Here is a 25,765-nt window from a genome sequence, read left to right on the forward strand (position 1 = left end):
ATTGGCTGCAGTTTGTACAATTGGACTGTCAAGAAACGGTCCAAATTGAGCAACTTTCATAGTCTATAATAGTATACAGGCAGCGTAGTCTATAATAGTATACAGGCAGCGTTTCAACAAAAGAAACCCAAATGTAAACAAACTGGACAGTCAACAAGGACGCAACTGAATTACATTTTAAATGGTTGTGGGACACTGTAGTTATATATATTTTTTTTCTTGTATCTGGAGTGGAAATACAGCACGTTTGTTACATCCATATTAATAGCTGCGTTGTTATAGCTGATGGGTTCAAAATGAAGGACACGAAAAAAAAAACTGCATTTCCCATAAGCCCTGGCTTTTGCAGCTGCGCTGTACCGCGGGCAGAGTGGTCTGCTGATGATAATGTTTATCAACACAGTAATGAGGGTCGCTGCGAGTGTCAGATAGCCGGCGGTCAATATCAAGCTGTCATGTTTAAATCTCTGTCTTTTAGCAACTGGATTAGCGGCCCGGGGGATATAGAAACCCTGGGGCACGAAGGAGAGACTGCACCGACCGCGGGACACCCGGGGAAAGAGGAAGACACCGAAACTGAAAAACTGACGAACCAAACCAAACGAATCGGAAGTAAGTTTGTCCACTCTGACGATTTTACATAATATAGCCCAATATGGATGTCAGGCTTATTTATTTATTTATTTATTTATACGAAATACGTCGTTTGAAACATACGAAGCAATAAAGAACAACTCTACTAGATGAAACAGCTTAAATAGTTGTTTTCTGTCAAGTTTGACACCACCCTGCATATACAGAATATATGTATCGCAAACATAGCAGCATTTAAAAGTCTATGTAAAAATACAGTTTAATCTTCATTAAAATAGCCTGCAGAATAATGAAGACAAAAAGCTCCCGGCTTTGGATGCGCTTTTCAGTCAGTAAGACTTAAAGGAGGGTCTTGGTTCAGTTTTCCCGAGATGCCCCCCTTGGACACCTGGCGAAATTGTTGCAGATTGCCAGGGCGTGGCTCCCCGTGAGCTGATTGGTTCTCTTGGGCCAGTTAGCTCCTTGTACAACATTAGAAGTGAATGCAGATTTAAAAAGGTATTGTGAAGAGACTGTATATTTGCAAAGTCAATGAGTTACAAAGATGAGGTGCTGGATATACAAAGGCACGATTGCCCCTATTAGATCTCAATTTAGGGATTTTAAAAGTAGCCACCTTATATGATCATAGTGCATAAGGAGAGTTGCGTGTCTCTAACAGAGATGTAAGGTGCTTCTTCATAAGTGGTACTTCAAGCGCGATCATTTGAGACGTCACACCTGCTTTATTTGGCTTTTTGAATTCTTTTTTCAGCTTACTTGTTTGGTGTTGCTGCGCTGGCTTCTAAGAAAGTGTCAGAGTCAGTGCTGGAGACGGTCCAGACCATCCGCAAATCCGTAGACCAGCATCCCATTAACGGAATCATAGACAAGGTGGGAAAAAAAACAGGATTATAGGAAACTGCACCCTCAGCGTTCACAGTGCTCTCGGATTGCCAAAAACCAATCTTGTAAAAGTTTGTAAGCAATGGAGTTCACAGCACATCACATTCTTTGACCATTCTGCTCCAAGGATATTGATGACAGTATCTAAATACCACCACTGTTTAAAACATTTTAAACATTTGATAAGCAACTCTAAAGATGAATGTAAAAATGCAAGTGCGACAAAGAGGTGGACAGGTGTTGGGACAGACAGACAGGGTGACACTCCTTCACAGATATGAGCTGTAGTAACAGAATCGTGTGTTTTTCAGACAATACTGGGAGATTTCAAGAGGGAACAGGAGAGCTTTGTAAAGGAACAGCAGCAGAGAAAAGCAGGTGGGTGGAGAGAAGCTGGAATAAATAACATAATATATATATATATATATATATATATATATATATATATATATATATATATATATATATATATATATATATAAAACGGAGACCGCCTTCTCACTGCGTTTATTTAATTTTCTATTACACCTTTTATAACTATTTTATATGCTACCATCCTGCAAGCTAACCCCTCTGTTGGTTAATGTACACAAACTAGATTGTCAGCATCTGACAGACAGAGCGCATAAAAGCATGCAGTTTGACAGGATAGAGTGATCAAACAGCAGGGGTTTATTTGTGCAGTGTAAACTAGACATGAGTGAAAGCCATTCCTTCATTAACACAGTGAAACAGGAACGTTTTTCATAATATTGTGTTGTGTCATACCTGTTAAATTCAATCAGTCGATCAAAACATTTATTTATCCAGATGAGACAGTTGAGAACAAATTCTCATTTACATTGATGACCTGGAATTTAAGGTTCGGTAGGATAGTTTTCACCTTGACAGTATGCATGGTTTTCACTGCATACCAACGTGTAAGGCTGGGCTTCAGTAGAAGTGAGACCTCTAATTTATACTAGGTGCTGCAGTAGGAGGCGCTCTCTCTCTCTGGGCCAGAGCTCAGTCAATACCGCGGCATGGTGTTGATACAGTATATGGACCACTATGAGGTGAAACCAGGATGTCATGTCTACTATGCCTATTAAATATACCATCATGGTCAAATTTTAGCCCTGGTTAATTCTCCAAAAAACACTTCCATTCTCCTATTGCCCCAAAGTGGATCTGTCCTGTTTGAAACTCTGCAGTATTTTCCGTATATCCAGATCTGCTGCAATTATAACGTAGCACATCGTGGCGTGTGTTTTTACTGAGTCCCAGGTGCCTGCCTGTTTCTGTGTTCTGAAGTCTTGGTCTTGTGTGTTACAGAGGCTGCAGTTCCCCTTTGGGTTGGCTGTAGTGAGGAGGAGTCAGTAAAACAGCAGATCCTGTCCTTATCATTGGTGAGATCTGAATTCTGTCTTGAAGTCCGTTTCAGGTTCATACACACACAGGTACAGGCAGACAGAAAGGCACCCCGAGCTCGCTGTACAGGTGCTTATCGATCAATTCTTGACTGTTTTATATTGAGAATTGATAATTAGTGTAATTTAAGGATTAAAAAAACAAAAGCTATACAATTTACATGGCAACCCTTGCAGCCATGTGAACATGTTTCTGCTGTTGTGTGTTTGAGCCACGGCTCACAATGTCAGTTACTGGCATTGTTAGTAATATAACATTATTAATGTAGTTCTTTTACAGACCTCTCTGTGTGTCTAAAGAGAGAACAATACCATAGAAAAGGTGGAATTCATTTCTTTCTTTGTTCCTGGCCTTATTTTCTTAACAATCTCTCTCTCTCTCTCTCTCTCTCTCTCTCTCTCTCTCTCTCTCTCTCTCTCTCTCTCTCTCTCTCTCTCTCGCCCCACCCCCTGTTCAGGACCGGCGGAATTTCCTGCGTGCTCCCCCCGCGGGGGTTGATTTCCAGTTTGATTTCAGCCAGGCCGCTCCGGTCGCCATGGTGACTCTGCAGGAGGATGCGATGCTGAGCCGCATGCGTTTCGAGCTTGTGCCCAGACAGTGAGTTAACCAACTGCACACAGTCCTCAATACTGTGTGCGTGAGACAGTGTCTCACTGCATACCTTAACCAGCCAATTCCATCTTGAACACAGCCTTGAATGCCACTGACAATTCCACGACTTCAAGGAGAGGCAACCAATCATTTAAAACACATCCCCAAACCTCTCTTTAGCATATCAAAAGTCCCTTTGCCACCTGTTGAAGGTCTTTTGTTTTATTTTTGTTTTGGATGAAGGGAAGTCACTACTGCATTCTCAAGCACCAAGGTTTTGCTAACTGTGATACAGGTAAAAGGCTCCTAGCTAAGCCCAACACCCACATACTGCGCACAGGCTTGCAGGTAATTATTGGGTGGAGCTCCTGATTGTATTTGAAGATCAATGGTGATGTCGCATAGCATGTTCTGTAATAAAATTCAATCAGACAGTTTCTAGTTTCACTAACCTTAGTCTCTTGACAAAATCTGTAACCCAGATTGTAATTGAAAGTCCCGTTTTTCTGACCAGTATTGACAAAAATCAGGGGAACCTGATTAATAAAAAAACATTGAAGTATTTTAATATACAGCAGTATCTTTAACAAGCACATTTTCTAGCAGCTGAGCTACTGTACTCAAAACACTTCAGCGGTTCCTTTTTTTCTCAGTATGTCCCTTGATCTAAATGATTTATGTTTCAATCAGAGACACGCTCCTCAACAGCCTGTTAATTAGCAGAAGCTTGTCGTTTTTGGATTCTACAGGCTTTTTGTTTTAATGAGCACTACGCTTTGTTTTTATCATGACCAGAAAAGAGTAGCTGAATTAGTGTTGTTATGATTTCACAGTTTGAGCACCAAAACCCTGAGATAAAAGCAGCATCTTGGGACTGTGTTCAGCTGTGTATTTTTTGTATCAATTGCTTTCTGTGTTCTTCCTGGTCATTAACCTTGGTAGCAATAGAGTGTGTGTGAATAATAGGGCATGGTTGACAGGCTCAGGAGAGACCCTTTTAGCTGTAACACAGGGAGCCAGAACCTCAGCGCTTGCACATTAGTTAACATCTTTTAAACACTCAATCATCCATTTATCAATGCTAAATCAAGGCTAAACTTACAAGAAGTTGGCAAAGTTCTGTTAATGTCGACTATATTTACCCTCAGAGGTTTCGTCTTAACAAGTGAAATGTCCAGTCGACTCGTGTTTGACACCTGATTTGTAGAAAAGTTTAAGAACATAAGAAAGTTTACAGACGATTCGGCCCATCTTGATCGTTTGGTTGTTAGTAGTTATTGATCCCATAATCTCATCAGGCAGCTTTTTGAAGGATCCCAGTGTGTCAGCTTCAACAACATTACTGGGGAGTTGGTTCCAGACCCTCACAATTCTCTGTGTAAAAAAAGTGCCTCCTATTTTCTGTTCTGAATGCCCCTTTGTCTAATCTCCATTTGTGACCCCTGGACCTTGTTTCTTTTTTCAGGTCGAAAAAGGCCCTTGGCACAATATTCTAAATACCTTTTAGAATTTTGAATGCTTGAATCAGGTCGCTGCGTAGTCTCCTTTGTTCAAGACTGAATAGATTCAGGTTTAAACCCGGAATAATTCTGGTCACTCTTCTTTCAAGAGCAGCAATATCCTTTTTGCAGCGAGGTGACCAGAACTGAACAAAATATTCAAGACGAGGTCTTACTAATGTATTGTACAGTTTTAACATTACTTCCCTTGATTTGAATTCAACACTTTTCACACTATACCTCTTTGTTCCTGATGTGACCCCTGCTTTTGCCTTGTGTCGCAGTGTGAAGGAGGAGGTCTTCTGGAGGAACTATTTCTATCGTGTGTCTCTGATCAGACAGTCTGCTCAGCTGTCCTCACTGGCCTCCCAGCACACAGAGAGACAGAGGGACACAGAGAGAGGCTCAGGGGACCACACACCCAGCACAGGTACATGCTGTCCTCCTGCCTTCATGACACTGTCACAATAAGGGGGGGTCTTACCTCTCATTTAGAACAGCGTTCTCATTCTCAGAACCGTATTGTTTATTTCACATATAGGGGTCTCTTCAATTGATCTAATTAGCAGCGGATCTAAATACAGCTACTGAGATATAAAATCAAACATCTAACAAAGCATGTGTGTATCTTCTATACACAAAAATATTTAGAACTGCAGGGAGGGTCTAGCGATTTAAAGCACGACGGTATTTAGATCCATTTAATAGACCACATTACAGTGACTTTGAGTTGATGGGCTCTATTCACATGTCATGAGTTAAAGCTTTGTGAATAGAGCCCAATATTAATAGAATATGTATGGGATCTCTAAGGGAGCACTGTACCAGTTCCCTAATAAAAGCTCTTCATTTCAGCATGTTTTGTGTAACAAAATCCAGTTTCATGATTATCTGGGGGGGGGCTTTAAACCTCTGAGATTTAACCAGGATGTGTTGACCGGAACAGAAAACAGAAAATGTCAAACGTTTCCTTAGTGTTACACTCTTCGGTGTTTTTATAGATGTGGATTATAAGTAAATCTGAACAACATTAGTTTAGGTAACTCTGCTATTCCACGCCCATTCCAAGCTGCTGTTTAAGGTCTGTTTAGGCTGTTAGAGTCGACCCTGTTAGTGGAGTTTAAGCAGTTTCAATCTTCCCTCTCTTTGCCAGTGTCTCACTCAATGTCTCTGTCACGTGTTTCCTTTGCAGATGCAACAGCAGTCCAGACTCCAGCTCTCTCTGTGAGAAATACAAGGCAGATCCATCCGGTAAGGCTGCTGCCACTGAGCACACAAACACAGTTTACTAACGTTAACTTTAGTTTATTCACTTTGTGTTCACAGGGCCAGCACAGGTACAGCTCAATTGGTACAATTACAATATATCCAGAAATAATACATATATACACACACACACACACACACACACACACACACACACACACACACACACACACACACTGTGGCAGGACGAACACCCTCAAATGTAAGGTTGGCAGGGATGGGGTTAAATCTGCCCCTGCCAACAATCACAGGTGTGGCCTTTGCCCAGTTAGATAATTGAGTGCTAGTTGGGGAGTGGCCACATGTATGAAATGGGGAGAAATCCTTTCTGTGGGGGAGAGGGAGTTAGGTGAGGAAAACTGTTTTGTTTGTATCTGTTCAGTGAAGGTGAATGCCCAGCCTTTGCAGTGTTTGTGTATTTTGTTTAAACCTTTTGTTCTGACCCTTGTGCCTTTTTCTTTGTTCCTGTGTTTTGTGTTTGTGTTAAATAAGTTTGCGCAACAGTGCTTCACTGCAGCTTCTGTAATTCCTGCTGGTAACATCTTGGGCCACACCGCTGTCCTATCACACACACACATACACACACACACACACACACACACACACACACACACACACACACAAACACACACACCTTATGAAGGTGTCTTCATTTAATGAATATCTTAATATGTATATTATGTACATATGACCACGTCTCTTACGGTAAAAGAATGTCTTGTCGTGCACAATTTGGGTTAGCAAGAGGACAGAGAAGTTTACCTTGAGAATGGAGAGACACCCTTTTCGACCCTGTTAGTGGAGGATCAATGACACTGTACCAGGTTAAAGAAAGCTCTCCGTTTGCATGCCTTGCTTTCAGATAGCCTGTTATACTTTTACTTCCTAGGTCATATCACTGGCTGCAAAGCATGTCAGTCATGAGGGAAAGCAGCGGGTTGGTTAAAAACAGGAAAGAAAGCATTGGAGAAGCTTGAACTCTCCAACCAGCTGCTTCTCCTAAAGACTGACATACCTAGCATCCACTGACATGCCATTGGAAATACAACTATAACAGAGTGAGCCAACGGAGAGATTTCTTTAACATGATACCAAAAACATGTGCTTCTTTCAAATCTCTGACTTGTTAGCTGTAATAACCCCTTTAACACACTTGTCACAGCTACTGTAACTGTTGTGTTGTGTCCCTTGCTCACCTCCCCATGTCTCTGCAGCTGGTCAGTCTGGATGATGTGTCGGTCAGCCCCCCCAGCGGAGAGTTCATCAGCGACTCCTTCAACACGTCCCTGTCCCCCCTCAACCAGGAGGACTTGCTCAGAGACAGGCAGCAGCTGGGCATGGGCCAGGGAGAGAGGGACCCCGCTGTAGAGCAAGAGCAGGGTAAGAACAACCAACAGGGTTCACACAGGGAAACAGACATTCTTGTCAAGGTTTATTAGTGCAATTATATACTTCAGTTTGGAATATGCAGATATTTCTAGGGCACAGTTAATGAAATAGAAGTTGTGTCAGGCTCCTGTTGGAAAGAACTTCGTGTAGAACCTGTTCCACTCCTTGACTGTGGTCTAGCTGCAGAACTACAGCACAGGAAGTGATATGCTGGATTCTTTATGTATTTTACAGCATTGTACTTTAAAAAGGGTTACACTTTTAAAATAATGGCTGCACATTTCTATGGATTCCAAGGCATTAGCTGTTATTCCTGTGGTGGTCTGTTTTTTATAATTATCTTCAGTGCTAGCCAGACCTTTGTTCCAGCTGTGTTAGAAAGGGAAGGATACTGACCGTGAGGCTGTGCCTATGCTTGTCCCCAGATGAGATCCCGGAGTGGGAGAGGGAGCTGCAGAGGGAGCTGCAGGAGTTTGAGGTGGTGGAGCCGGGAGAGAGGGGGGCTGCCAGTGAGGCCTGGGAGAGAGAGATCGAAGAGCTGCTGCTGGAGGATTTCTAGAGAGCCGGAGGGACGGGTGGGATACCAAGAATCCACAGTGTACTGGGATTTGGAAATCACTCTCCTTGGGGAAAGTACAGGGTGGACAGGAAAACATACAGTGTTGATCAAAGTGTGAACTTTTACTTCATGCATACAATTCAAGGGGGATATCAGAAAATACCAGTGTGCAAATAATCATGAAAACTTCAAGGTTGCACCTTCCAGCCTGCAGCAGCCAAAGAGTGACCTTCAGGGGTCCACTCAAACTCTGAATGCACTGTCTTGGAGCTACTTTGTTCATTCCACGGTTTAAATGGTCCTTTATACACACTTACCATAGTAAAAGCGTAGCAAAGTGTAATAAAGCACAGTGAAAGCAAGGTAACGCATTGGTAAGCATGGTAAAGCTCAGAGAGGTACGGTAAAGCATGTTTTTTATAAGGGTTATCCCCTATTTGGGAGGTAGGTTTGCCACCCTTAGGATTCCAACACACTTCTGTGGATGTAACTTGGTAGGGACTTTCTATTGAGAGTTTCAGAATCTGTGTCTACATGAATTTGTCTGGCCTCTGATTGATTGGTTTGGTAATGATTGGTTCTCAATACCGTCAGAACCACTCAACTGAATGCTATGATGCCTCACATGGATATTTGTTACAAGGACATATTCCACAAGCTGGAAGTGTAATGTAAATCTACGATTTCGAGTTAACGACAGTGTCCTGGGAGTCCATTTTCAAATTGTTTTGCTGAACCTAAAGTATATTAGCATGGTGATCTGCTTTCTTATGCTACTCACAGCACTTACTGATATACTTTCTGACTAAATATTCTCCCCAGACTCCGTGGACGTTCTTCACTAAGTCTGGTTTGGACTGTGATACATACAGTAATAGTTGCATTCACCCTAGCATTTGTATTAGGCATCGTGACCAATGCAGTTTATTAGTCTAAGACACAAGCTACAAGCTGACTAATAATACAACAAAAAATTATAATATATATATATATATATATATATATATATATATATATATATATATATATACACACACACACACACACACACACACACACACACAGTATATTGTTTTACTGTTTCTGAGCAAATACCCAGATAAGATAACCGAGGTGATGTCTATGTCTATTGCAGTATGTGTCCATGTCTATAGATGGACTGTGTATTATAGATTTAGCTGTGCACTCTTCTCTCGGTGATGTTTATCAATCCCCTATTCTATAACAAATCTTAAACTCACCGTTTCAGGGGGAAAGAAATTATAGTTGAACACCCCAAGGGAATTTCTATTGATAACCCCTCTTCCTAATAGACAGAACATGTGACTTTATTAGCACCAAATATCCATGAGAAACCTTGATTAAGGACATGTTTCATGGGATAATAAACAGGTGTAATGCTGTGGATATTCTAAGCGTATAAAGTATTTCTTTAAATGATCTTGTTATTGTGACCAAGATAGATGTAAGAAGTGCCTGCATTTAGTGGTTATGAAAATCAGAAGGCGAACCGTCTTTAGTGTATTTCTGTCTCTTAAACTAATTGCAATGCCAGGGATGATCCAGATCAATTTAATTGACCCAGTTATGTCCGAAAGCCCTGTTAATCTAATGGTATTTTTTACATAGTGGTCTCTGTGGTTGCATGTTGTAACTGCACTGTTGAAGGGAGTTATTTCAAAGAAGATAATAGCTGCCCATTCCAAGTTGAAGGTCCTTTCTTTCACAGGCATGGAGCTGATCAGTACACGCATAGTTATTAATAGCCAGGGAACAGAGTGCATTAATGCCCTTATCTAAGTGAGCTCTTATGGCGATGTGTCTAGACATTGTACTCCATTCTGAAGTCTGTCTGTGTCAGCAGAACAATCTTGGGTACAGTTAGCCACGAAAGTGAACACTGTAAATTAATAAATAATGTAGGCACCTGGTGCTAGCCAATATGTCTTCTGATCTCCAAACAGGCTGGAGCGTTTCTCTGCACAAATGAATGTATATTGTTACAGCAAGGTTTTCGTTTCATGTTTGTGTTACATAGGTGTTACCATTTTGCCTTATCCCGTATATTAGAATATTGTTAGCGTTTCTTATGTTACACATTGTATACCTGTCAGTATTTGCTAGAATATTGTTTTTCAATGTTTTCTTGTTTTGTATGCAAGGTTTTAACTGTAGACAACAAGCTGCTTTAAAATGGTTTCATATGAAACCTATACTTCTCATATAGTGGTTGCATTATACTTAGGCAGAATGGAAGGCTGTGAAGCCATGATTGTATTGTTTCTCCAGGCATGACCACATATTGAATTATATTGTTTCGTTTGTGTTTATAGACAGTCAGCCTGCAATATAATGCAATGCAGTTCATTTCAGGACTCCGAATTGCTAAACTGAATATGTTTTATTTAATGTGTACTGTGTGACAAAGGGGGATAGAATCACTGACTGACAGATCACTTTTTTGACAAAATTAAAGGAATAACATTGATTCAATGTGGAATACCACTTAGCTGCAATCAAACCTATAATAAAGATTAGCTGTACTGTAGGACCTGCCTGTATATAGTGAGTTGGTGTCTGTGGAACTGGCGTTAGTTGCATTGACCAGTTTGTCCATCAAGATAGACTTACTGGTGTTTCTGGAATGGAACGTCTGCAGAAAACCTAGCGGGTCTTGACAGATCAAATCTGCTGACATATAAAATGTATTGTGACATGCAACAGAAAAGTGCAAACCACAAACACCTTTAACACTGGACAAGACATACCTGTTTCCACTCCAGCAGTGCACCAGGAGCTATGTTGCCCTAACTGCTATTAAGTTAATTTTCATTTTTCTTTTTAGCCAGACAGTGTATGTTAATACACTTTGAGCGGTCGTTGTGCAGCAGTCAGAGTAACTGTTCAAGCAGTGCCCCTGGACATTGCCCTACATACTAAAACTTACACACAATTTGAGATTTTGCAGCGCTGGTAAATCCTCTTGGATATTACATCAAACACTTACTCTTAGTAATTGCAGGATAACCATGCATGGGTGGTTGTTTCAGTCTTGGGTGATTACCCAGTGCTTTGTGGATGAGCGGTGGGGTTTTTCAGGTTGGGACTCATGGGAATTTCCTTGGAGTGGAAGCTTGTGTGATGCCTGAAAGTAGCCAGTGACTTTGCCATTATCATGAGTGCTAAATTAAAGATTTTAAACCAGGGTTACTGTGACAGAATTTCAAAATTGGAAAAAAAGAAGTGTCAGTCTAACTGTTTGTGTTGCCAGGATTTGAAGACTGAATCAGAGCCTCTCTGTGCTAAGGAGTCTAAGACACTTATCAAGCTGTTTGTGTTCAGTGTTGTGTTCCAAGCAAGGGTGGCGGGTTTTCAAGGAAAGCCCTATGGCTGATTCTGCTAGCTGTCTTTGCAAGATAATGCCTTTTTTATTATATACTTTTTTATTATTATTTGCAGGATGCTTCAGTGTCCACTTTTGTACCAGTGCTGTTCAGTTTCTCTGCATAAGATATTCTCGAGAAATGCAAATAAATGTGTGATTTTTTTGTTCCCTTAAGTGCTTTGAAACTATGATTAAACTTTTTTTTTTAAATTAACTTTTCTTATTAATTGTTTTCAACAAGTTTTTTCTACAGCAATGTTTATTAAACTACAGCAAAGTTTATTAAACAAAACACACAGTGATCTCAGTGATAGATAACTAACAACTTTGAGGCCTTAAGCACTACTAATGAGTCAAAGAGTTATGTAGGGACCTTAATAAATCAGGTCATGTGTTTGTTGTAATAAATGTGTTGTTGGTAGGTGAAATGGTAGCCCTATCCATCCAGAGGTGATAGACAAAGAGGAGAGGTGATACCTTTTATTGGACTAATTAAACATTAATTAATTACAAACTTTCAATATGTCAGAGGTCTCTTCAGGTGAAAGTAGGAAAGTATTAGAATTGAGATTCAAAATGGGTTCCTTTTGTTGAGGTTCTGATGCCACCTCTGAATGTAAACATCAATCTCTCTTCTACTTTCACCTGAAGAAGAGACCTCTGATGTCTTGCAGTCACCTCTCCTTCTCTTTGTTTAAAATAAATAAGAATATAGGCCAGCTGTCACATACAGCACGTTTCCATCTCCTTGTAATATCAAACTTGGGCTGTCTAGCTCCATCAAAGGTACTGTATATGTATGATGCTTTAGTAAAATCACCTCTTATACAGGAAGCGAATTCAACTGCCTCCGCTATTGTCGTGATCGTTCATTTAGTTCAGGTTTTCTTTCTGCAATTCCAGGTTTAACACCAGCCTCCAGCATCCTTCACATTGGATGCTCAAAGTCCCTTCCTCCATCAGACCCATTTTTAAGAGATCAAACTCTGCCAGAGAGCCTCAGTGCTAATTGGCACCGACAGAGTCTCGTTTCAAACCATCCGCTCTGCTACCAGTGGAAACCCACGAGACCGATTTCAGAGGGCTTTTAACTCAGTCCCTGTGGCAGATGGATTTTTTAAAACTACTTTGGGGATATAAAAAAATCATTTTAAATGTAGAATTTCTTTTTCTTTTTTTTTTTAAGTATAATGGTGCACACGCACAGACACAGAATGCGGTGAAATCAGATTCAGTTTGACGGTGCTCTTTAACAACTGAAACAGCAGCAGCTTTTAATATGCTCCATTTAATACACTATTTTAAAAAGGAAACTTTATTTTTAATAGTGGTTAGGAGGTGTCCTATATCGTGACCTGAATAACCCAGCTGGCAGAGGGAGGAGTGGACAATCATTGGAACAGCAGAGCGTTACTAATGATTTCCAAAACAGCTTTGGGCGATGGAAACAGATTTGACTGCCTTGAAAGGGTGTCGACTTCTGTCACAGTAAATCTGAGGGGACTGGATTAATCATTTACATAGCTGAGAAGGTAAATATCATACTAGCTGCTGTACAAGGTCCCATGTCCAATGTCATTCCAATAAAAGAAGTGAATATTTCAGCACTATTTTTCTATTGGAATATATAGACCGAGACAGACAGGCATACATGTATTTCTTTGCTAGATCACTACAATCCACATACTTTTAACCTGGTAAAGCAATTGTAGCTAGTAAAAACATTCTATAAATCTTATCTTTTGTGCACTTTTCAATCTGTTATATAGGCTTATTCCTGAAGAAAAACAAATGTTATAGTAGACATTTTAAAACGTACACTACATAATTCTTGGTTTGCAAGCCGTCCTGTTAGGTAGCGTTGCACTTCCATGGTGATCTCGCCTGACCCCACCCCTTGCATGGCTTCTTTCCCTCTATTGCTTTGACTCAGAAGGCACAGCTGAAGTGAAATGACCCAGAAAGTACAGGTGCATCAGATATCCTGTGAATAGGGCTAACAAACTGAGAACTTACTTTAGTACCAGATATGTTTTCAGATGTGTTTGCTGTAACACTGAACTGCAGGTTTAAGACCTGCATAGCTTATTGAATGCATAACCAGGAAGATCTATGGAATTCTTTATTAGCCACTGTCACTTTAAGAGCTGTGACTGACCTTACGCACTACCCAAGGCAGGATCATTTCATATTGTTAACATGCCAACACCTACACCCCATATGAGAAAGCAGGCCTAAAACTTTCCCAGTGCCTTTACTGGTGCATTTGAGTCTGGTCTTAAAACATACATTTTTTTAAGAAGAGCAAGCTGCTCAATATGTGTATGATTTCCACACCTTAACCAAGGGACTGAGAGTTTGTAAACAGTGGAGGGGTTGGTAGGTTTCCAGTCTATATACTGGATACACAGAGATGCAGCAACTTGCTTACATTGACTTCCTGCTGGTGCGCAAACCTGTCTGAAAATGACCGCTTGCCTTCTCAGGTCTTTTTCCAAATAGACAAAGTGGAAACGCTGATGCATTTCAACAGGACTAATAAAACTAGAGGGTAGAACAAGGAAGACGCTATATCACAGTGTGTGCGTTTCATGACTTCACTCACAAAGTATTTTTGAATTTACCTCATGTTTCTGTTTACCCCAAAACTCAGCTGCACATGATTTCAAAACAGGCTATTCTCCTTCAAACACACACGGCTCAACCAAATAATACTTGTTTACACTAGCCTGGATTAGGGTCATATCCATTATAAAGTATGCACCGTTGTTTAATATAGGCCCCTGTCTCATGTATGCATTACAGATTGTGACCACTTCTGTCTTTTGAGCCAGCTGCTATTCAGATAAGTAAAGCAGAGATGGAGGCTGTGTCATTCAATTTGCCCCCGGGTCAGGTTATTAATGTGAACAGACAGATGGAACAGAAGTGTAGTAGCCACTCATCTGTGAGGCACTCTGAGACCTGCATGCACAAGGAAGGCAGTTTCTCAATGGACTTGCTGCTTATCAAAATGAAATTGCCTAAACGTTAGGCTTTAAAATCGTATCTCTTATCAGCACTAGCATTACTAATGCTATCACAGGATCCGCTCTTCTGAAACAGTGGTTCTTTGATTATTAGACACATAATTACTTAACGTGTTGTGGTTCTAAGTTAACTGCAATCAGACCACGTGACCTACAGCGCAGGAAGTACCTCGATCTATAGCAAATAAAAAGTGAAAACCCAAATAATTTGTCGCACTAAAGCAGTGTTGCAAATGCTAATAAGAGGAATACATTTTAAAATAACAGGCTGGCACGCTGCAGTTAATGAAAGACGCGGCAGAGTCTCTAATGTGTTTGTGATGATATTTGATATTCAGTGAGGTCAAATATAAACACAAATGCAGTGCACACAAAGGGAATGTTGTAGTAAATAGATACGCAGGAGTCATATGTTAGTATAAAACATAACACAGGTTTAAAAACTTAATTTTGTTGCTTAGGGCTTCCACACTGCAGAACCATGTAAAGACTGCAGACAGGCGGACGTGCACAGAATTTAGGAGGGTTGGTGCTTTCACTGTGTAATCCCAAAAATTGCGGCAACACACAACGTGATTTGCCTGTTGTTACAACCCCCCCCCCCCCCCCCCCCCCCCAAAAAAAAAAACAACCCATAAATTATAATTAATGCATTCAAACCATTCAGTATCAGACAACATCTCTTTACCGCTGTCAAAATATGAAGGCTTAAAAATGACCTGTCACACAATATGAGCATGGCTTTCCTAGTCGAGACAGCTGCTTTTCTATGTTTCTTGTGTAAAGGTTGCTAAACAGTGCTTAATTGCACAGGTCATGTTGTTAAGCGCTGTACAATCTATATCGGCACATACTATGGGTTAAACATAATCCAATAACATATATCAAATAGGGTTGCTTTACAAGATTATAATGAATGTGGGAATATCTGTATTATGAAAAATGAAATGAAAAGCAACACACGTGAGCCTATTCAATCATATTTATTTCGCGCTGTCTTAAGCATGTCAATTTGCACTTTCACACGCAGCACATGCAGTCATCACATGACGGACGGTCTCCTCCGCTTGGCAGCCCCTGTCATCGCCAGCAGCACAAAGCGGCGGAGAACAACGCACGCATCACCAAGACTCGATCCTTCTGATTAAAAAGGTGTGCAAGCGTGTTGAGCTCTTATTTATAATTTGCACGAAAGAGACGCTTTGTTACTGTAGATCTTTGTCAACCATGCAATGGATATTTTGTGGCAGTACCAGTTCCGGATAATCTTGTTAGGGGACTCGACGGTGGGCAAATCTTCCCTGCTGAAGCGCTTTACAGACGGGGTGTACAGTGATGTTGCTGATCCTACGGTCGGAGTGGATTTTTACGCCCGGTCATTGGAGATCGAGCCGGGGGTGAAAATTAAATTGCAGCTTTGGGATACGGCTGGGCAAGAACGATTCAGGTGAGAACCATAGACGACTCCAACCTTCAAGACATACACATTGAGGCATTGTCGTGGATTCTTGTTGGGAAGAAAGAGTATAATTTAAACAATAGGCAACACAAGATACGCTGCACACGAAACGATGTCTAACCTAGAATATAGTAATACTGTAAAAACAGACAGGTCGAGTTTTTTTTTCGCTGTAAATGACAACGATCAGCAGTTGGAGGTTGGGTACAGGGCTAAGTGCTAATAATAATAATAATAATAATAATAATAATAATAATAGTAAAAGAGCAGGTGGAAAGTCTACCTGTATTTGGAACCTGAATTTCCCGTAGTTACAGTTGTAAGGAGAATTATGTTTTGCGTGCAGTTTAAATCACTCGTTTAAAGGGAGAATGTAACGTTTTAAATCCGTTCTAAATTTCAAACAGTAAATAATTATTTAAGCGCTACCACTTTCCACCGTGCAGCCTGGCGGGCTTCTTTACATTAAGAACAAGCCAGACACAGACCACGTCGATGGCGCATGGTTGCCACAGTGTGGTTTGTTTGCACTGTCCTCACCCTGCCTTGTGCATTTCTTGTAAACCCTCCCTTTGGTTTTCGGCTTTTATTTTTCATGTCGAAATATAAAAAGGAAGCATATGTTCCCTGTACACGATATGAGATATTATTTATGAACTAGCTAATATTAGTTTTGCATATGGGAAAGTCATAATAATCCTATGAATTAGAGAATTCTCTAGACCAGTTTAATGTAATGTGCATAGGCACAGAACCTTGTTAAATGTTTATTTGTTTACATATTTTTATACAAAATATCGTGCATGTATATAAAGCTAAATTGCCTTGATTCAGTTCGAATGCAAATGTGATCGAGCTGTTACAATTGTTGTTTTATGTGGATTTATTAAATAAACAGTAGTGAAAAGTAGCCATTTATCTTCCTGTGCTGCACTGCACTGTGTTAACCACGTGATACATTACATAGTCTCAAATTATGTTGAGCACAGGAAAATACTAAGTGTATTTCACATTTTAGTTTTGTAGCTAGTGGGGAGAATGAAAGGCAGGAGAAAGGCTTCTGAGTGTTCTACAACCCTTGCCTTTCAGTCAGAGGCCTCTCCAGACAAAAAGTGCGATTTTGTGATGTGCACAAATTTCCCCTGGGAGCTACACTGGTGTGGGAATTTATTAGAACACCCTATTGCTTCTGTAGTTGGGGTTTGATGTGCATATGAAATCAAACCACTTGAACTGCAAATCTTGGAAGATTGTCAAAATAGGCACATTAATGATGACTGATGACTTTAATTGGCCACACATGCAATAAAATAGTAAGAGAAAGGGAACAGGCAGCCACAACTGGAAAAATGCATGAGACTTTTTAGAAGTTGTTCGTGATGCCTAATTAAAGCACAAAGTGGGCTAACATTTTCACACATGCGTTTCCTATTGTTTCTATATTACTGATCAATTACTGAAGTTCCTGATTAAAGCACAAAGTGGGCTAACATTTTCACACATGCGTTTCCTATTGTTTCTATATTACTGATTACTACTGAATATTTCAGTTCCATGCAGGTATGTATATAAAGGATATAACTGCCAGATCTTGAGGCGTTCTAATACATTTGCACTTTAGATTGAGAACACCTTCTCAAATTCCAACCTAACAGCAAAAGTCTTGTGAAATCTAGAGTTAGCCTGCTGTGTCACCAAGCCTCTCAAAGGTCCCAATGTCAGGGAAGCGGGGTACTCCTTGTCATTTGTATAACACAACAGGGGACCAGGCATATCTCTAGAAAGCCATCCGAGTGTTTGTGTGATTGCTGGTGTTTCAGAGATTGTAGAGCTGGAAAGATGCAAGAGTACAAGTTAGAACAGTGCTGAGGTGTAAAGCTATGCACAGTGTAGCAGGAAACTAAATGCACCTGCAGATTTGATCAGTATTTGCAAAGACAGACTTGCGGTGAGTTTCACATATATGTTGACCTTCAATCAATGTCAGTTACCAATAGTTGCCAGGTACATTTGAGCCCAACTCTCTTTACAGTCTCCTCATCTTCAAGCTCCACCTCATTTTCAGCCTCTCCAGGGGGCTGGCAGTTGAAGTGCCTCCCTCCCTATCTTTCAGGCTACTGTGGCAGAGCAAAAGCCGTAAAATGTAAATAGTGTGTGTATGAATGTGAGGTTGGCAGGGATGGGGTTAAATCTATCCCTGCCAGCAATCACAGGTGTGGCTATGCCCCAGTTAGGTAACTGAGTGCTGTTGTGTGTGCTTTCATAGCATCTCGATGGAGAATGGCGTCAGAGGAGAGAACGAGTGGGTTCGATAGCTGGATCTTCACAGAATATTTCGAGCTGCAGCCTGACCAAACCCGACATATCTCTAAAATGTAAACTGTGCCTGAGAAGTAATTGTGATTCTGCATCCCTCCATCCCCACATTTACCTCTTGGCTTTTTCTATTCAGCAAAAGAATGGTCTGAATGATATTGCAATGGGTGATATTGCAAAAACGCTGCTGTTTTCATTGTGGCCCCCCTGGGTTTTCAACAGATGTGATTGAAGCATTCTGCTTGTCATCCTAGAATTTAGTTAGTAAATGCTTGTGAAAGATGTGTTGTAATTATATGAGTGACACTTTACAATAAATAAGCAGAGCATACTTTTAGGTGATACACTGGAAGAATATGTACACACAAGAGGAGGCCATTCTGTCCATCTATGCTTGTCTCAAAAGTCAGACCTTAAAGGATCACAGTGATTCAGCATAAGCAGCATGACTAGGCAGTCCTCTGGTCCTGGTTTCTTAAAGTATTGCTTAGGGTAAACTTGGTCAACTCCTTTTTAGCTATGTGTGCACTTTCCCTTATTTGGATCGCGTTTCCATTATGTGTTATTGGTTTTGAGGTTGTGTTCTGTATTTCTTAAACTAAAATGCAGAAGTTTTGTCTCAGCAAGATGATGATTTGTCCCTGAAAACGGATGCATTTTTGAGAAGGCGCAATGTTATAAACCAGACAAAATGGCCCTGCCATGCCTCCCTCAGACTTACCAAGCTTAAAGTGTGCATTAAAATGACATCCCAATTTTAGAAAAACAGTGTTCCATTCTGGATCACATCGTCTTTGTAAACACACACATACAGCTTAATAGAAAACGAAAACCACCCCAGATTTAACATGAAATCTCAACGGGTGACTTCTCATATAAGGTGTATTTCTTTGTGAAGCTTTTTGGCTTGATCTTCACATACAGCCAGTTTGTGGAAAGAAGCATTGTTCCCTGAATTGGTTTGGAGCAGTTTTTTTTTTTTTTTTACCAAGAAACAAGAACCCTATGTAAACATTTATGAACAAGAGGAGTCCATTCAACCTCTCATTGCTTGTGTGGTTCCGAGTTGATCCCAGGACTCTGGAAGAATCCCAATTGTTATTATTCCACAGTAGAATGTTCCTGAATTCTCATCTCTGTAATAGACCTATTTTAACTGCTGTACTTATTGGTGCTTGTAAAACTAGGAATAAACCGCGCCGATCCTTAGAAATCAAGAAATACTGAGAGAAACTAAATACATTTAATGACAAAGGTTTTGGCTAGAAGTCTTCAAGACATTTGTCATTGAATTCATTGAGTTTCCTTTAGTATTTCTTGAATGTAGCATCATTCATTGTTTTCTAATTAGGGATGAACCCCTTGTGAGTACCAAAATGTAACCGCAGTGATGTTTTTTTTTTTCTGATTTATTGCACAGGTCCATTACCACCTCTTATTACCGCAACTCTGTGGGCGGGCTCTTGGTGTTCGACCTGACCAATCGGAAGGCGTTCGAACACGTGCGGGAGTGGCACAGGGAGGTGGCAGAGCACGTGAAGCCGCACCACATGGTCTTCATCCTGATCGGGCACAAGAGCGACCTGGCTAGGGAGCGACAGGTCCCGCGGGAGGAGGCGGAGAAGCTGGCGGCCGCGCTGGGGGTGCGCTACCTGGAGACGTCTGCCAAGAACAACAGCAATGTAGACCGAGCCTTCGAGACACTCACCCGAGACATCTACCAGCTCATGAAGACCGGAGACATCATTACCCGCGACGGCTGGGACGGTGTCAAGAGCGGCCTCAACGAGAAAATCCTCTACCCACCCGAGCCGGAGGCAAGGGAGAGCAAGTGTCAATGCTAACAAGCCTGGATTTCCCTCTCCATCGGACCTGGGTCTCTGGGGAACTACCCTGCATCATCTTCACTGCTGAAGGCACAGGCAAGCAGGTGCCATTGTTAACATTGTTCCCTTCTGCCTGCTTCCCATCCTGCACTCTGCAGCTCATACACCAAGCATTCATTCATCTGCTCAACACCTGGGCCGATGCCAGTTCTGAAGCACAGTGACTGGAAGCGAGGAGCTGTGTTTGGGACAGCTGTGTTTGCTCATGCCTGCTTTGCTGGAAGTTTTGAAGAGCTGTTGTTGGACAGAAACTGTGTCAGCAATGGCTGGAGGTGGAGCCTTGGCTGAACCTCAGTATCAACAACTACTGGGCCATTTCTACAGCGCGAAAGAGCAAAGGGTATGTGTGTGCCCACAAGACCTTTGCTTGACCATCTTGAAAGGGCAACCAATGTTAACAGGCATAGGAGTAATAGCATGCTCTATACAGTAATTTCTTATTTATTCACACAGACTGTACTGTCTTGTAGAGATACCAGCTTAACGCTCCTATCACGCAATGAAGTATCACCTCTCGAGAAATCATTTCACCTTCTGGTACTGGGTGTCAAGCTCATTTGAACCCCGTGAGCAAGTTCACCGTCTGTCACAGCAGTATCACGACTTTTATCATTTTTATCTAATTCGTTACTCAAATACTATATTACCTATAGTGTGACAGTGTGGGAAGCTGTTTATTGTAGCAGCCCACAATGAATTAGAACAGTAAAACTCACCGTATAGAAGTTATTTACAACTGTATGGAAAAGGGAAAGCTTTAAAAATGACGCACATGTTTTTATTTTTGTAATGTATTTTTAATATTTGTTTTTTATCGCAGGACAAAATTGTAACGAATTTCCCGCTGGAGAAAGCTAGTTCTCAAATAAGTCTAGGTGCTTATGCATACTTGAACCAGTCTCTCTTTTTAATGTGTACTTTATTAACTCTTTGCACATGGCTAATTTTCATTGAAGTTTACAAATTCATTTTTAAACCCGTGAAGTTTGCAGTACTGCACTACAAGAAATCGTGGTTGTTACATTCTTCAATTTAAAAAATCTATAGCTTCCTATACATGTTTATGCTAAAACATTTTACATAGTCTTCATTTCTTAAAATCCAAGATTTAAGTTTAGTGATATAAATGACAAATATTACAATGCAGACTAAAGAATAGAAAAACTTTAAAAAAATACGCACACACCCAAATCTTTTTTTCTCCCACACCTCTGTAGATAAACCACTACATTCTTCTTCAGTTTGGAAAGCACCTTCAATACAGAGTAGTGTCTCATAGCCCCTTCACAATCACTAAGTAACCTCTGACAGAGACAGCCCCCCCTGGAGGAGGGAAGACAGCATAACATATTGCACCAGCATCTCCAAGATATCAGTGGTGATTTTTTGGTATGTGGATAAGATGCATTTCTGAAAGGAAGCTTCTGGGATCCTTTAAGTTCTCTCTGGGAACAGGGAGCAGGCAGGACTTTGCAAAGCCTAGAGTTCATTGGAAGTCTCCGATTCAACTACTGACCGACTTCTGATATCCCTTGTTTCCCGTTTTTGCAGTGATCAATCTGAATTAGTCAGTCCCAGCAGAGTCTGTGGCCGTATTCAGTCTGTCACAGTTATACACAAACATCATGTATTGAAAAGAATGTTTAAACTTGTATTTAACAGATCGGATTCCTTTGATCAAGCATCTGCTTTACAACATGGTGTAATTTGGAGCAGTGTGATTTGGCTGGTAATTTGTCATTAGATTTGAATGAATGCAAGAAAGGTTACAAAATGAGATCTGGTAAAAAAACAAACAAACAAACAAACAAAAAAAACCACAATGTTCATGCAGAAGCATCGAATATGAAAAAGTTGTTCAAGGCTAGCTCTCTCAACACTTGAATAAATCATAAGCACTCATTCAGCATAGCATGCATATTCTCTTCACCCCAGACGATGGGCTGGCGTCTCTTCTCTGAGACTTTATTGTAATTGTGAATCTGGACTCTTCTGGTTGATATCTTAATATCTGTAACTGTATTGTCATGGATGTTCAGAGCAGTTCTTCCTCAGTGAATATAACTGGCACACAGCACGCACTCATTTTGAATATTGTTAACTTTGAAGTGTACCGTACAGCACTGTCCCAGTGGCCTGAACCATTGAGTTCTGCCACAGCGCACGTGTGGCACAGGTGAATCATGTTTGAGTCGTGTTTTGTCGCAGTATTCAGTGATTGAGCAATGTATGTCATCTTAGCTTTCTGGGGAATAAAATATGTTTATTCGTGTTCGCACGTATAGAGAAAATACAGAGACTAGCAGTCAGACATCCTTTGCTACACTTTGCTATGCTATTACCATGAGACACAAGTAGTTTTACAGTAGAATTGATCAGATTTTTATCAGTGCTAGGCTAGAGACATACTGACCATGTGACAAATCAATAGTTGTGTCAGAAGCTAAAGTTCAAGTATATGCATTTAATGATAAAAACTATTTTATGGAAGGAAATTAAGGGATTTTGCAAATGTAGTAAAAAGGCCACGTTCTATATGAGATGACCTTTTTCTATTCTATTTGAATGAATTATGTCAACAGTGTCAGATTTCGGTACCATTGCCATTTAACTACTGTAACCCTGCTGGTGTTTTCCCCCAGGCTTGATCCTCCCTTATTAACTTCACTGAACACAATAGAGGATATCAGGAAGAGACTGGAGACAGAGCAGGGAGTGAAAAGGCTGCAGAACTTAAATCATTAAGCTTAAGATTGGTTTTGTGTGGGTGATGGAGAGCAGTCATTTAAATGTTGCATGACAATCAGAGTTACTCAAAGAGAACCCCCCGAAGTGTTGTCTCGGTGCAGACGAGAATGAAAAACACTTTTATAATGTCACAGTGAGGCTTTTCGATTATAAACATATGGTACATTTGCATGGTTATTTTGCAGGTTTCCCATGCATTTTCCATAGCTTATCATGGTTTTCTATTTACATATTCTTTACCATACCTGTCTGGGCTTTGCAGTGTTACACTGTGCTTTATTGCACTTTGCTGTGTAAATGTTTAGAAGGGATGTGCTCATGAGACACTGAGAAAGACTAGGAAGAAAACACTACTCAAAAAACACAAACAAATAAATGCATGTCAGTTCTGTTCACATTGGTTTTAATATCTGGCTTTCATAATAAAAAGGAAATATATTATCTTAAAGTATGGGTTTGTAGACATGGGTGGCTATCAAGTGTTTAATACACCAATAAAGGCACTGTTAACTTGTTTATAATGGCAATAAACCCCAAATTCTCGGGCATGACTTTGGTAGTTGACCTTGTCCATACAGAAAGGTCAGCTATACAACGCTGGTTCCCTCTTAATAAGGTCCTGTTGCTTAAGTAATACAATAATACATAGAAAATGGACCCTGGAGCCATGTAGTGGAAATAGGTTACAGCCTTGTGTTCAGTTTTAGGTCACAGGATGAATGATCTTTCTATCCTAGCCTCATCACCATGCATTTCATGGCTTATTGAATCCCAATATTGCAGAGGGCCTGCTTGTGTTTACAGCACAAGAGCTTCAAAATACACCTGACAGGTATGGGTTTGCTAGTAGGATAAACACAGTGGTTCTGCGTGAGTTATGCACAGATAAACAGCTCTGCATGATAATACGAGTCCCCTCCTGTTGTGGTTCTCATACCAGCAGATGAACCATCCAAATGTGGGTTTTACAAGGGACACAAAATTCCACACCCTCGCCAGGGGCTTACTGCACATCGATTGATGACGGTTGAGAGACAGAAGTGCACTTTTCAGACAGTGCTTTAAGAAGGGAGGGGGATACACATATTAATAAAAAGGTGGATTGGTTTTTACTTGTTTTTTTAAGCAGGTGTTTTTTTGTACGATGTGATCCTGTGTTGTCTTTGTAACCATTGAGGCGGTTGTGAATTGATATGTGGTGTGAGAAAATAAATATTATTTCATGAAACTTCACGTGGATTTCTTATTCAGTTCCCATCTGATTGTCCTTAACTTATCACACATATTTACACAGAACTTCCCAGTTCCGCTAGAGTACAGTCAAACAAATTGGATAGTCTTTTGTAAAAGGTTACCACAGTAAATTTGCACAGTCATGTAGCAGTTTTTCAATGATATTCCCATGGCTATGCTTTGTTTTTATCATAGTTTATCCTGCTTTACCATACCTCTCTGGTCTTTCCACCTATAGCCTTGTTTTCAATGTGCTTGCTATGCTTTTAGTATGATAAACTATGGTAAAAGGGCAGCCATAACACTGTAGTTTAACATAGCATAACCCCTTAAAGAGTATACTCTGGTAAACTACTGTGTTTTTTATATGGGTTGTAAATAGTTTCATTCCTTTCAGAAAATGAAAATACTGTTATGTAATTAGAAACCAACAGCTCCCAGGTACACCCAATTGGATCTGTAGAAGTTGTAGTTTTTACCTATTTGAAAAAAAAATAAGTGGTGCAAAAACCTAATCAAATCCTTTTCTGACTAATCCTTTTAATAGTTCTCTGTGGTAAGTGTTTCCATTTATATCCCCATTTTCTTGCTTTTCTTGTCAATGTACAGAACGTCTTTGATCGTGTTCTGTTTAGCGTACTTGGGTGTGATTCACACATGTTAATGCTACAAGGTGACAAACAAAACACCTCGAGAGACCATGAGAGAACTTGACATACAGAACCTAGTTGTTTGGTATGTTTTCCGCTTCCAAAAAATACACCCCCGAGAACAAAACAGTTCCCATATTTTTTGAATGAGGTAAATTACCTGTTATTGTTTAAAAAAAAAAAAAAAAAGTTTGAACCAAACAACTAGGTAATATATTTAAAATGCTCTTCAGCAGTTTATTTTGTGTCTCATTTACATTCGTTCTAGTCATCTAGTTAGTTTCTTTTATTTACTCCCCTTTCTGGATACTTGTAGTTCCCTTGTTTTTACTTTACAGCAGTGCGTTTCTCAAAGAATGTTTATTCCTTATCTTTCCTCTCCCAAACCTGCAGAAACAGGAAACGGAAAGCTGGCAGAAGCAATGGTCTGAAACACTGCGGCCCCGAGGCTATAAACAAACCCTTCCCTCTTTGCAGTACACTGCAATGTACTTCTGTGTTTCAACAAGTACTAGAGAACATAGCACACTGACACCAGCCTCCCCCTCACACACACTCACACACACACTCATCAAAGGGCGTTGCTTTGGCAGCTGTTGGAGAGAACAAAACAGTTCCCAGGAATTTCTTTAGGAATCTTCACTCTCCAGCTGGGAATACCATGGATCCCCAGTGGCAGTACCAGTTCCGGATCATCTTGCTGGGAGACTCCACTGTTGGGAAGTCTTCCCTGTTGAAGCGTTACACGGAAGACGTCTTCATCGACTTCATAAACCAGACTGTGGGAGTGGATTTCTATGTGCAGTTCTTTGAAGTGGAGCCTGGGGTCAGGATCAAGCTGCAGTTCTGGGATACTGCTGGGCAGG

The 25,765-nt window shown here is 40.6% G+C and overlaps 2 protein-coding genes across 2 annotated transcripts; both read left to right on the top strand.

The window, feature by feature from the left end:
- The first annotated feature begins 180 nt into the window (after window positions 1-180).
- On the top strand, window positions 181-11,790 carry LOC121308216 (synapse-associated protein 1-like). The gene is made up of 9 exons (XM_041240496.1): window positions 181-612; window positions 1,349-1,467; window positions 1,791-1,857; window positions 2,794-2,867; window positions 3,347-3,486; window positions 5,264-5,409; window positions 6,172-6,230; window positions 7,460-7,625; window positions 8,060-11,790. Exons 1-9 carry the CDS (start codon window positions 297-299, stop codon window positions 8,191-8,193), a joined length of 1,221 nt encoding a protein of 406 aa, XP_041096430.1. The 5' UTR covers window positions 181-296; the 3' UTR covers window positions 8,194-11,790.
- Window positions 11,791-15,571: 3,781 nt separating this feature from the next.
- Window positions 15,572-24,244, top strand: rab42a (RAB42, member RAS oncogene family a). Its single transcript, XM_041240497.1, has 2 exons — window positions 15,572-16,054; window positions 19,803-24,244. The coding sequence occupies exons 1-2, from the start codon at window positions 15,840-15,842 to the stop codon at window positions 20,224-20,226; spliced, it is 639 nt and encodes a 212-aa protein (XP_041096431.1). The 5' UTR covers window positions 15,572-15,839; the 3' UTR covers window positions 20,227-24,244.
- Window positions 24,245-25,765: the final 1,521 nt, after the last annotated feature.

This window comes from Polyodon spathula, unplaced genomic scaffold (genome assembly GCF_017654505.1).
Source record: "Polyodon spathula isolate WHYD16114869_AA unplaced genomic scaffold, ASM1765450v1 scaffolds_592, whole genome shotgun sequence".
In the NCBI taxonomy this organism is placed as follows: Eukaryota; Metazoa; Chordata; class Actinopteri; order Acipenseriformes; family Polyodontidae; genus Polyodon; species Polyodon spathula.

What these genes read in the sequence shown, in the direction of transcription:
- LOC121308216 (XM_041240496.1), top strand. Translation starts at nt 297, where the DNA reads ATGAAGGACACGAAAAAAAAAACTGCATTTCCCATAAGCCCTGGCTTT. An exon ending in ACAGCAGCAGAGAAAAGCAG is followed by an intron (nt 1,858 to 2,793) that starts GTGGGTGGAGAG and finishes TGTGTGTTACAG; the next exon opens with AGGCTGCAGTTCCCCTTTGG. An exon ending in ATACAAGGCAGATCCATCCG is followed by an intron (nt 6,231 to 7,459) that starts GTAAGGCTGCTG and finishes ATGTCTCTGCAG; the next exon opens with CTGGTCAGTCTGGATGATGT.
- rab42a (XM_041240497.1), top strand. Translation starts at nt 15,840, where the DNA reads ATGGATATTTTGTGGCAGTACCAGTTCCGGATAATCTTGTTAGGGGAC. An exon ending in GCTGGGCAAGAACGATTCAG is followed by an intron (nt 16,055 to 19,802) that starts GTGAGAACCATA and finishes TTTATTGCACAG; the next exon opens with GTCCATTACCACCTCTTATT.